Genomic DNA, 13,502 nt, shown 5'->3' with positions numbered 1-13,502 from the left:
GTGGGCAGGTAGCCCTATTGTCACGGGAGGAGAATAATGACATCACCCCTGGGTTTCAAGGGTTGAAAAGGAAGACCTGCCTGACCCCTGGAGGTGGGGCTCCCAGGGGAAAGGAGGACAAGTTCTGGTCTGGAAGGTGCTAGAGCAGGAGACCGTTTAACCTGCTACGCTGGGGCAGCTGACATCCTGGCTGTGCTTGGGACCTGAAAGAGCTGACTGCTGGGGGCTGTCCCCTGGGACCTCCATGAAAGGTGCCCATGCCTGAGGGGGACTTTCTGTCCTGGAAGAGCCACTACAGAGAGAGCTGGATCCCCTGGTACCAGGGACACTGTTCTACCAGCAAGACCTCAGTGAGAACGTTCAGCAGAATCATTCTGAGCAAACTCCAGGCTCTTCATGCTTGGAACTATAAACCTCAGGGTGACTTCCAGGGTTAAGTGGTCAGACTCCTTGCTTACCTGGCAGGTGAGGGCTTAGATCAGTTTTAATTTGAACACATGCAATTGTATTTGAGGCTGTGGAGCTGATGGTGCTGGTTACAAGTAGATAAGGAAGTTGAGGCTCAGAGAGGTGAAGACATTTGCCCCAAGACACACACCAGGTGTATGGCAGGTCCAAGATACATGCATAAGTGAGTCCCATTTCAAAGACAGTGCCTTCTGTACCCACTCCAAGTGTCCCTGGCACACAGATCCTACACCTGAAGTAGCAATTCACAGAGAGAGGCTGGAATTTCCATTTAAGAAGAAATGCTCCTGGCTACAGACTTACATCGATGAAGGAGAAGTCATCCACTCTCTTTTCAGGGCAGGCATCCGGTGGAGGCGGGCCCTCCATCCCGTCGGTGGATTCCAGGTCAGTGCTGGAGCGGTCCACGCTGGTGCTCCGCTGGTCCCTGGAGCAGTCATACTGGTCCCCAGCCGAGGTGGGCTCCGTTTGAGAGGACAGAGAAGACAAACGGCTACTGGGGGGCTGTTTTCTTGTCGATGTAGCACTGCTGTCTGGGGACTCAGTGGTCAAGCTGCAAAAAACGGGAATGAAGGGAGACAAAGTTATGGAGAACATTTCAGAGAACGGGATTTCAAGTGAAGGATGCTGCAGGCAGCATAGCTTGGGGTATGTTTTATAGGCCAGGTAACCACAGACAGAACATCCCAGCAGAAGACCCTCTTTGGAAACAGCACAAGATGTGCCACAGTGAGGTGCTGTTTAAGGCATTGCCTAGAACACCTGGCAGGTGCAGAATGGGAGGAGTCCGTCCTGTGCCACTCAAGACCCTCTAGCCCTGCACTGTCCTGGATAGAAGCTGCTTACCACAGGTGACTGTTGGATCCTTGCAATGGAGCAAGTGACAGAGCTGAGATATGCCATGAGTATCTTACATACTAAATTTCCTATACCTCACACACTGGATTTCCAATACTTTGAATGGAAAAAAAGAATGTAAACTGCCTCGTTAATAACTTTTCATGTTAACTGCATGTGGAAATGACAATATTTTGGATCCCTTGGTTCCGATAAAAACACATCCTTAAATTTAATTTCACTTGTTTCTTCTTATTCTTTTAGTATAGCTACCAGGACATTTTAAATTACATATATGTCTTGCATTTGCAGCTCACATTGTAATTCTTTTTTATTTATAATTGATACATAGTAATTACACATGTTTCTGGGGTACAGAGGGGTGTTTCAATACATGTATATATTGCATAAGGATCAAATCATCTATTTCTGCTGGGCAGTGCTGATGTAGATCAAATTGTTATCAGCAGTTACCCATGGAAGAGCAGGTGGTGGGATCTGCGTTATTTCATTCACTCATTCATTCAGTCATTTAATAAAAATATACTGAGCATTTACTATGTGCCAGGAATTGTGCTAAAAATGTGCTAAAAAATGTGTCATCCAATCCTCTCCAAAAATCCTATGAGGATTATCCTATAACTGCCACAATCCTACAAGAAAGGGTTGGTGACATGGTTTGGATTTGTGTCCCCATATAAATCTCATGTCGAATTGGAGGAGGGGCCTGGTGGGGGGAAGTGATTGGATCATGGGGGCGAATGTCCTCCGTGCTGTTCTCATGGTAGTGAGTGAGCTCTCACAAGATCTAATGGTTTAAAAGTGTGTGACACCTTCCCCTTCTCTCCCTCCTGCTGCCATGTAGGACGTGCCTTGCTTCCCCTTCACCTTCCACCATGATTGTAAGTTTCCTGAGGCTTCCCCAGCCCTGCAGAACTGTGAGTCAATTAAACCTCTTTCCTTTATAAATTACCCAGTCTCAGGTAGTTCTGTATAGCAGTGTGAAAACAGACTCATATAATTGGCCTCGTGAACTTAAATATTCTTATTCACCTTGTTAAAGGTGAGGAAACTAAGAACAGAGATGTAAATTAGCTTGCCCCAAGCAGCAGAACTGGGATGGAGCCCAGGCAATCTGACTCCAGCGTCCATGTCCTTGGCTCTCTCCTACTTCTGAAATCTCTTCCTATGATAATATAGTCAGGTATCGCTTGGGTCATTGGAACCATGTAAGATAGAAAATTTACGGATAATTCAAGTCATTAACAACCTCCTGCCCTGCCTCCACCCACATATTAAAAATGACATCTAAGCCAATAGCCTAGCAAAGCCTCCAGGTCATGGGAAACTCTTGCCTTGAGAAAGGACAGGTGAGCACACCTGACAAGTGGGCCTACTCTCAAGACCACCAGGCTGCTCCCTTGAGCAGAACTTTCCACAGGTGCTGGCATTTCACCGTGCTTTCTGTCAGCTCTGGGATGATTTCATTACTTGTCATATGGAGGATGTTAGGGTTGTAGGGTGGATTGAGGCAAATCCACAAGGGATGAAGGTAATACCATCGAGAGACAGCAGGTGGCACCACTGTCCAAGGCTGGGAGCGCCATGCTCCTGAGGTGGCCAGAGGAGGGGAAGCTGCAGTGTCTCTGCGGGACAGCAGGGAGCGCCCACCCAGGGGTGCACCCAAGTCCACACTGCAGCTCCCACTGGCCCGAGGTCAGAGCTGGGGAATGGAGACCCCGAGAGAGGAAGGGGCTCCTAGGATCACATAGGGACATGTGCAAAACCAAGACGTGGGTTTCCAGACTCTCAGTCCAGTGCTCTTGCAGTGGTATTCTAGAGAAATTTAAGTTAAGTTCATAACTAAACACATATTTCATGCGTCAGTGGGAAAAACAGCTTTCTCAGGCACTGTAAAAAATCTTTGCTTTCCGGCCGGGCATGGTGGCTCACACCTGTAATCCCAGCACTTTGGGAGGCCGAGATGGGTGGACACAAGGTCAGGAGATGAAGACCATCCTGGCTAACATGGTGAAACTCCGTCTCTACTAAAAATACAAAAAAAATTAGCCGGGCGTGGTGGTGGGTGCCTGTAGTCCCAGCTACTTGTAAGGCTGAGGCAGGAGACTGGCGTGAACCCAGGAGGCGGAGCTTACAGTGAGCTGACATTGTGCCACTGCACTCCAGCCTGGGCGACAGAGCGAGACCCCTCTCAAAAAAAAAAAAAAAAAACCTTTGCTTTCCTTTTACTTTTTCTTACCATTTTCAATTCTATCAACCCCCCTCCCAACTTTAATATCGATGATTTATCATTTTTATCACTGTGGTAAAATACAATTTGCCATTGGTCACATGTGGGACAGTCACAGTGTTGTGCAGCCATCATCACTGGCATCCTAGAAATTTCCATCACCCCAAAAAGAAACCAGGTACCCATGAAGTAGTCAATCCCCAGTCCCTTTCCACCCCTAGAGCCTCATCTGTTTTCTATCTCTATGGGATTTGCCTATCTTGGATATTTCATATATCATTATCTTTTTTTTTAGGCAAGGTGTCTCTCTCTGTCACCCAGGCTGGGGTGAGTGCATTGGCGCGATCTTGGCTCACTGCAGCCTCCACCTCCCGGGTTCAAGTGATTCTCATGCTTCAGCCTCCTGAGCAGCTGGGATCACAGGTGCCCACCACCATACCCAGCTAATTTTTTATTTTTATTTTTAGTAGAGACGGGGTTTCGCCATGTTGGCCAGGCTGGTCTCAAACTCCTGGCCTCAAGTGATCTGCCCACCTGGGCTTCCCAAAGTGCTGAGATTACAGGCGTGAGCCACTGCGGCTGGCCCATAATCTTTTTTTTGTTTGTTTTTTTTTTGAGACAGAGTCTTGCTCTGTCCCCCAGGCTGGAGGGCGATGGCACAATCTTGGCTCACTGCAACCTCCGCCTCCCAGGTTCAAGTGATTCTCCTGCCTTAGCCTCCCAAGTAGCTGGGATTACAGGCGTATGCCACCACACCAAGCTCATTTTTTGTATTTTGGTAGAGACGGGGTTTCACCGTGTTCCTCAGTCTGGTCTCAAACTCCTGAGCTCAGGCAATCCACCCGCCTCGGCCTCCCAGAGTGCTGGGATTACAGACGTGAGCCACCACACCTGGCCCATAATCTTTATTTTTTTTTATACTTCCTAATTTCTTTTTTAAAACAAGAATGGTTTCCTCTTATAATTACAGATTGGAGGTTTTAGCAATATAGAAATCAGGAGGTGGGTGGGCTGCAGCAACTCCAGCCCAGATGCCCCCTTGCAGCCAGAATCCTGCCGCACGCATCCTACCTCTCCCCGCTCTGGCGCTGCTCTGTCCATGTCCCATACTGGCTGTCGGCTTCATGTACGAGGGTGTCAGTGTCCTTGGGTTCAGTGGGCCGCCGGGAGAAACACTGCTTCAGCTGGTCCTACAAAGACAAGCCAGATGTGAGATTTCTACCGGGAAATGTACTCAGAACCCCCGTCCCGGCCGACACGCAAGTCAGATGGCATGGCCCCCGCTCAAACCCATCCCAACTCCCCACTGCCCTCCTAAGTGGGGCCAGACATCTTAGCTGGGCACTAGGGTGATCAATCGTCCTGGTTTGCCCAATATATCACAGGATACAGGACTTTCAGTGCTAAAACTGGGCAAACTGGGATGAAGTGGTCACCCTACCTGGCATGTGAAGCCCTGCAGGGCATCGCCTGGACCCCACCTCAATGGCCGTCTCTCCTCCTCACGGTACAGCCTGGGCACACTTCTCTCATCTTCAGTGTTACCCAGACTCATGAATCTGGCTAGGGCAACCTCTATGCACCCAGCTGCCCAGGTTCCTACCACCACCATGTTTCCCATCCGCATCACCAGACACAAGATCCGTGGAGCACCGAACATGGGACAGGCATTGGGCTGAGCTCTTGACATGAGATCACCTGGTTGAACTACAGCCCCTTGACAATCCCATGGGGTGGATCTTATTACAATCCCCATTTTATAGATGATAAAATTGAGACTTAAAAACATGAAATTACATGCCCCAAGTCAAATAGCCAGTAAACAGCCGGCAAAGTGGACTTCAACCCCCAGGTCCAAACCACTGCACATCAGGCAACATCAATCCCTTGGGCTGTTGCAACCTGGTCTGTTGCTGGTCTCGGCCCTCAGCCCGGGCCCTCAGAGGGGGCAGGCAGGAACAAGGGTGCTGATTAGCACAGAACTGACCACAGGGCCAAGCCTGGCACATGGTGGAAACGCCATAAATCCCCATTAAACAACTGAACTTGAACTGTCTTCCCTCATTTGTCTGCTTCGCAAATTAAAAGCCCATTCCCTGTGATGCGGCCATTGAAATGGCTGCCACTTAGGCTTGTGCTTTGTTGAGTGGGGAGATGCTGGTGCACTCAAGACAAAACCAAAAGTAGAATCCTTGGATGGCCCGTTGGCACGCTGATGACTCAGATGGCCTTGGCTGCCTGAGCTTTGAATGACGCTCTCAATCACCATCTTTTTTTTTTTTTTTTTTTTTTTTTTTGAGACAGGGTCTTACTCTGTCACCTAGGCTACAGTACAGTGGTACAATCACAGCCCACTCCAGCCTTGGTCTCTGGGGCTCAAGTGATCCTCCTGCTTGAGACTCCCAAGTAGCTGGGAGCACAGGTATACATACACTACCACACCCACCTTTTTTAAAAAAAAATTTTGTAGAGATGGGGTCTTGTCATGTTGCCCAGGCTGGTCTTAATCTCCTGGGCTCAAGAAATCCTCCTGCCTCGGCCTCTGAAACCATTGCAATTACTGGCATGAGCCCCCACGCCCGGCCCCAGTCACGTCTTTTGATGAGGAATTTGGAGATGGGGGTTACGGGCGTAAGACTGGCCCAGAAAGACAAACAGGGCTCATCTTTACTCCTTACGTTCTGTTCCATTTGAGGGCAGGAGGCACATTCTGCTGGAATATGCTTCAGATCATCTCCTGCTCAAACACCTTCCGGGGCTCCCTATTGTCCTCATGCTGAAATCCAAGGCCCCTTGCAAGTGAGCCCCCAAATTTACTGTCTGATCCCATGCCCTACCCTTGCTCCAAACAAACTCTCTATCCCATACTCTTTGGCTTACTATATACTGTCTCCTACATAAGCTCACACACTCCTGGCCTCTGCGCCTTGTTTGTGCCATTCCACTTCCCTATCAATCCTTCTTACCCAAAGCTATTGCAACCCATGGTGATATCTCCTCCTTAAACTTCTTTTTTTTTTTGAGATGGAGTCCCGCTCTGTCTCCCAGGCTGGAGTGCAGTGGAACAATCTCAGCTCACTGCAACCTCCGCCTCCCGGGTTCAAGTGATTTTCTTGCCTCAGCCTCCTGAGTAGCTGGGATTACAGTCACACACCACCATGCCTGGCTAATTTGTTTGTATTTTTAGTGGAGACAGGATTTCACCACATTGGCCAGGCTGGTCACGAACTCCTGACCTCAGGTGATCCGCCCTCCTCGGCCTCCCAAAGTGCTGGGATTCCAGGCGTGAGCCACCACTGTATACCCCGGATGACTTATCAATTCTACCAGACAGAATGTGACACATAAGTTATTTACGTGACAGATATTTACTGAGCACCGGGGAACTGGGCGTGGGAGGTCACAGCACAGTTGCAGACTCCGGGATCCTGCAACTCATCAGATGTGCCCTTTAAGCCTGGGATGCTCCAATGTTTCTATTCCCCTCTTGGAGCCTGCCTGGCATGCAGGCAGGCTTAATTAATGGAGGTGGGCTGATTGTTCCTCAGCAGCTTATCTTCCTCCCAGGCAGGGGAGCCAGCCTCTTCTCAGGTTATCTGGAACCACACTGAACTGAGAAAGCATGTGTGTGTGGTCTGTGTGGTCCTGCAGAATGAGTGGGCGCCTGGGGAAAAGCCTGCTGTGTGGCCTCAGGGCTCTGGCTTCCCTCTCTGAGTTGCAGAGAAGTTACAAGAATTCAGTGAGAAAGTAATGGTCACCCCCAGGGCACAGACACAAATGTGACAGCTCCCAGAACAGGGCGCAGCACTCAGGAAACATCCCATAAATGGTCACCTCCTTCCCATTCTCTTTCTCTTGCCTTTTGGAGATACTCATGTACCCCATGATGTTCGTGGGAATACTGAGAATGAGGGGTATACAAGGACGGGAATTCAGAATAAATCCCTCAGTCGCCCCTGCTAAATGGCTACACTCATAGACCCGAATCACAGCTGCTGTCCACTCTTAATTCTACTGTCTGTAGAAGCTTTTCTGTCTCTAGTTACAACATAATACCTTACTAATTGTAAAACATTTAGGAGTAATGGAAAATCACAAAGAATACATTTTAAAAGAACTCATCACCCAAAGACAGTATCCTGTCATAGTCCTGCCCAGAATTCTCTCAGGATCCATTCACCTACATCACCATTTTACTGGCTGAAGAATATTTCACTTTTCAGATGCAGCATCTTCCAATTAACCAGTCCCCAAGTGCTGGGATTTTTGCTTGCTAAGGATTTTCTTCGCCACTACAATCAATAATATGACGAACATCCCTGAGGCTAAATCAACACATCTCTGAGATTATTCCCGTAAGAGAAATTCCTAGGTCTAGTGTCACCAGGTCAAAGGGCTTTGGGATCTGGATGAGCAAGCCAGCTTTGGAAGAGGCTGCCTGACCTCCAAGCCCACGGGCAGCACATGGGGATAGCTGTTAGCGTGCTGTAAGGAGGCAGTCAGGCCCTGCTGGGGAGTGTTATGTTTTTGCTTTGCAAGGTGACCTGATATACTCAGAGGCACAGCACCGTCAACAGAGTATCTCCCTGGGATGCGGGGCTGGGAGCAGTCATCTGAGCCCGCTCCCAGCTCCTTACTGTTTTCGAAGATGTGATGGAACTGGCCTTTCCTTAACTTAATGCCCTTCGGAGGTCAGATTCAGAGGCCAGATGCTGGGGAATTAGGGGTTGTTTCTGGTGGAAGACAAGACATCGTTGTCCCAAGCAGCTTGTTGTCCTGAGGCTACAAAGTGGATGCTGGGCTTGTGCCTGGGTGTGCAGGTGTACTAAGCTCAATGGGGGGCAAAGGAGTGACAGCTTGGGGACAGCTTATAGCTAGGGTGGGGATACAGGGCAGGGCTTGCTGTCTCTGCTCTGCCCAGCTGTGTAGCCTGGCAAGTGACTCCACCCATCCAAGCCTCAGTTTTCACACTGGAAAAACAAGGACTGTTTTGAGGTATCAAGAGATAATCTCTGGAAAGTGTTAAGCTCACTGCCTGGCACAAATGGGTGCCCAGGAGATGGGAACCGTCATGATTGGAGCAATTTTCAGACCCTCTTGGGAGTCAGAGAGGGTAATGGAGCCTTGGCAAAGGATTCTTAAAATCCCTGAGAGAGGGGGATCCCCTTCAGTGCTGAGTGATGGAAGAAGGAGTCTGCAGGCGCCCCCCAGAAACCAAAAGGTCAAGTCCATTGCTGAGGATGAAATCAGGGCAGGCGGCAGGGGGGCAGTTTCCAGACCTCTTGTGGATGGCCCTGGGGATAAATGGTGTCCAATCAAAACATGGTGGCTTCCCTTTATACAACCATCCGCATGCCCTCTCCACAGAGGTTTCGGATTTAGACTCAGGGATCTGAACTCTCCAAGAGTCAGGGATGGATGGGTTTCCTCCCTCCACCGCCTAAGGCCAGACTGAGGGTCCTGAGGCCAGCGCCCCTGCCTCCTCTCTCGCCTTCACTGCCACACTGCATCGATCCTCAGTCCTTCGAAGTCTCTTTCTGGAACACTCCTTCCAGCTATGACCAGTTATCTGTTCACCCACTGCGGCAGCTTCCGAGGGGGCTCCCCTGGCATCCTTCGCCCCGTATGTTCTTCTCATTCTACTTTCCAAAACTGCATAGGTCCCTGCTCAAAGCCCTTCCACAGCCCCCCACATCCCTCCGGGTAAAGGTTGGGGTTAGGGTTAGGGTCACGGCCTGCGGGGCCTGCATGGGTGCGGGGCCTGGTGGGCTCGAAACTCCTTCAGTGTTGCTTCCCTCCTCCCGTACCCTTCTTCTCACTCCCCAGTCCCTCCCACTGGATCCTCCAGCCCCATTTCCCTCCCCTCACATTCCTCCCTCTCACCTCCAAACCTGGCAGAGCAGCCACCACCTCCAAGCTATCATTCAGATTTCAACTTTGATGGCTCTTCTTCCAGGAAGCCTTCCCTGAACTTTCCCACCATCCTACCCTGAGGGCTGGCTCAGGAGGCCCCAGGCTCCCATCATCCCCTAGACCTCAGTCTCGACATCTGTGCCATCTGATACAGTAGCCACCAGCAACTTATGACTATTTACATTTAATTTACATTAATTGACATTAAATAATACTAAGAATTCAGTTCCCCTATGGCATTAGCCATACTTCAAGGGCCCCACAGCCACCCACCATACTGAATAGCGTGGAGAATACTTTTCTATCTCTGTAGAAATCTCTAGTGTACAGCACTGCTGTAGAATTTTCCACAATATAATAATTATCATTTACCACTTTCTCTGCAGTCTTCCCTGAACAAGCACTGTTTGCAGAACCAGAACATCTGGACTTGAATCCAGAGACCACCACATGGTAGCTATATGACCTTGGGCGAGCTACTTCTCTGTGTCTCAATATTCAGTCAAAGCAGTTACAGTGAATATAACTGCGTTCTCTGCTCTTTAACAGACCCTCAAATTTGGAGTCATGCAGGGGCTAGGGTTACCTAAGGGAATTCATCTTGTAAATGCAGTTTAAGAAAGCAAGCTGTTAATCAGCACTTTCTCTAGTTAGTATCCTGGTAACCCTGTGTGCATTACAAGTTATTCATGCCTCATCATTCTACCAGAACTTGGCGGAATTTCAAATCACAACACTTGAGCTTAGCCCCAGAGCTACGAGGCCTCAAAATCAACCACATACACACACAGGCCTGCAACTCTTTTTTTTTTCTTGAGACGGAGTCTCGCTCTGTTGCCCAGGCTGGAGTGCAATAACACAGTCTCGGCTCACTGCAACCTCCACCTCCTGGGTTCAAGCAATTCTCTTGCCTCAGCCTCCCGAGTAGCTGGGACTACAGGTAGTGTGCCACCAGGCCCAGCTGATTCTTGTATTTTTAGTAGAGACGGGGTTTCACCATGTTGCCCAGGCTGGTCTCGAACTCCCGACCTCGTGATCCGCCCGCCTTGGCCTCCCAAAGTGCTGGGATTACAGGCGTGCGCCGCCGCGCCCGGCCCCTGCAACTCACTTGCTAAAAGTCAGGTTGTTTTATTAGCTTTAAGGCAGGATGTTCTTCCAACTCCGTTTTGCTTCACAGGCTGCTGTGAAAACACCCTTAGTGACTGCAGGCAGGTGGATAATCTACAAGATACTCTGAAAATACACATGATGAATTAAAAGGCAGGCAGAGAGCTCTGCCTGAATTGGTCTCCATCTAGCCAAGTCTCCAATCCCTACCTCGGTTTGGTCATATGTCAAATGAGGTTGACTGAATCCTATAATGTAGACCTGGACAGACCCTCTGAGTCCATTCAGTCGGCCCTTCCTTTTCAGATAAGAAAACGGAGGCCCAGAAACAGGAACAGCTATGGGGCTCTTAGTTCTCCTGGTGAGTGGGAAGCGGAACTGGGGAGACTGGAACCCAGGCTCTGGGCTCCTTGCCCAGTGCTCCTTCCTGCCACCAACATTCTACCTGCCCCACCTTTCCTATGATGTGTCAGGAGGCTCTTAGAAGGAGATGTAGGTTACAATGCTCTGAAAAACCTCAAGACTTGGCAGGTTTAAAAACCACTTGCCTGGACTGGCTTGCCAAGCCCCAAAGCCACTGGAAGGTGAGAACTCTGGGCTCTTTTCTTGCAGGCAAAGATAAGTGCCTCAGTGGACACCTTTGGGGAGACAGGCTAACACGTACCCCTTAAAGGCTATATTAAAACAAACCCTAACATATGTCCCCAAATTTAAAATCTGCATACTCTTAACTCAGTAATTTTCGCTCCAGAAATTTATCTCAAGGAAACCATCAAAGACACCTGCCAAGATCTATGAACATGGACGCCGCCCTGCAGGATTAGTTATCACTGCAGAATACCAGAGACACCCTGAATGTCCAATAAGGCAGGGAATGGTGAAATACACTATCCATGCAATGGATAAATACAGCCAAGGAATGGCCGGGCGCGGCGGCGCACGCCTGTAATCCCAGCACTGCGGGAGGCCGGGGCGGGCGGATCATGAGGTCAAGAGATCGAGACCATCCTGGCCAACATAGTGAAACCCCATCTCTACTAAAAATATAAAAATTAGCTGGGCATGGTGGTGGGTGCCTGCAGTCCCAGCTACTCGAGAGGCTGAGGGAGGAGAATCACTTGAACCCGGGAGGCAGAGGTTGCAATGAGCCAAGATCACGCCACTGCACTCCAGCCTAGGTGACAGTGTGAGACTCCATCTCAAAAAAAAAAAAAAAAAAGACAGCCAAATAATGTCCAGAAATAATATTTACTGTCACAGAAAGATGTTTGCCATAAACTAGAAAATGTAAAAAAAAAAAAAAAATTTTTTTTTTTTTGAGACAATGTCTCACTCTATCACCCAGGCTGGAGTGCAGTGACACTGTCACAGCTCACTGCAGCCTCAACTTCCTAGGCTTACGCGATCCTAGCTGGGACTACAGGCATGTGCCACCATGCCTGGCTAATTTTTATATTTTTTGTAGAGACAAGGTTTCACCGTGTTGCCCAGGCTGGTCTTGAATTCCTGGGCTCAAGCGATCCACCTGCCTCTGCCTCCCAAAGTGCTGGGATTATAGGCCTGAGCAACCATGCCAGACCAGAAAAATTTTTTTTAATGTAACAAAACAATGTGTGTTGCGACACCAGTTCTGTGAAAACACACACATAAATGGGAGTATATGTACACATCATGAATTAAGTACCAATCAGAGACAGGCTCTTAGTCAATCTACAACGGAGTTTAGCAAACTTTTTCTACAAAGGGCCAGAGAGTAAATATTTGGGGCTTTGTGGGTCATGATGATGGTCTCTGTTCCAGTTACTCAATTCTGCTGTTGTTAATGCAAAGGCAGCACAGACTAAAAGCTAAATGAGTGTACGTGGCTGTGTCCCAATAAAACTTTATTTACAAAAGAAGCAGCTGACTAGATTTTGCTTTCAGGCAGTAGTTTGCTGATCCGTGATCTATAGGAGCTGAGTTCACTCATCACAGTACCCCAGCACTCAGAACAACACCTCACCTCCTGGAATAAAGATTTGTTGGAGAAACCTGGAATAAAGATTTGTTGGAGAAATACGTTTCTGAGAATAATGTTTTTGCAGTGAGTAGCCATGAGCTTCTTAAATAGAAAAGGCGATATAGTTACACAGGGGATGGGAAAAAGAAAAAATATTACACCTGCATGTATTTTGGGGTGTTTGACACATCCGCCTAAGAAAGAACCCTGAGTCAGGGCAGTGCTCAGTGGCACACAGCTGACAGAGCAGTTCTGAGAGATTCCAGAAGTGTGTCTCAATCTCCTCTGCAATTCTATACCCCCAGCTGTGCAGGGAGCGCTGCGGTCATGGGGCCCAGGCCAGCGTGGGGGACACACGCTCTGTCCCAGTGCCCCTGTGGGCCCAGGCAGCTTCTCATCCTGTGTCCAGGCCAGACCAGTACCATGGCCAAGCAATAACAACGACAATAATAGCAGGGGCTGACACTCCTGAGCACTGACAATGTGCCGATCATTATGCCATGGCAAGTTCCCAAGAAGCCTATGAAGTAGGAACCATGAGGAACCCATTTCACAGAGGAAGAAACGGAGGCCCAGGGAGTCGATCTGGCATGCCCAAGGTCACATGGTTTGGAAGGGGTGGAGCTGGGATTTGAACCTGAGTTTGCCTGGCACCCAAACTCGTGCTCTCCAAAGACAGCACATTCTCCTGGCTCTGGCTTGACACTGAGGGCTTTCCTGGGTCCTCACTGACCATTTTACAGAGGGGAAAACTGAGGACCAGGCAGTGGGAGGCATGCCCAGCCAGGCCTGGAACCCAGCATCCTGACTCCCTTGGCCAGTGCTCTGGTCACCACAGGCCATCCCGAAGTGCATCCACAGGTGGAGTCTCAGTTGGGCCTGGGAAGAGAAGCAGAGGGGCTGGAGGCCAAGGATGGGTCAAGTCCC

General features: G+C 49.3%; 1 protein-coding gene across 1 annotated transcript in view; it reads right to left on the bottom strand.

Moving 5' to 3' along the window:
• The window catches only part of KIAA1671 (KIAA1671 ortholog), a 264,890-nt gene that overhangs the window by 21,445 nt on the left and 229,943 nt on the right, over positions 1–13,502 (bottom strand). Inside the window, 2 exon segments of the mRNA XM_010373298.2 lie at positions 772–1,021; positions 4,628–4,746. Coding sequence (XP_010371600.1) covers positions 772–1,021; positions 4,628–4,746 — 369 coding nt within the window.

This window comes from Rhinopithecus roxellana, chromosome 13 (genome assembly GCF_007565055.1).
Source record: "Rhinopithecus roxellana isolate Shanxi Qingling chromosome 13, ASM756505v1, whole genome shotgun sequence".
In the NCBI taxonomy this organism is placed as follows: Eukaryota; Metazoa; Chordata; class Mammalia; order Primates; family Cercopithecidae; genus Rhinopithecus; species Rhinopithecus roxellana.
Note: the sequence above shows the minus strand (reverse complement) of the source record. Positions and strands in the feature narration are given on the sequence as shown.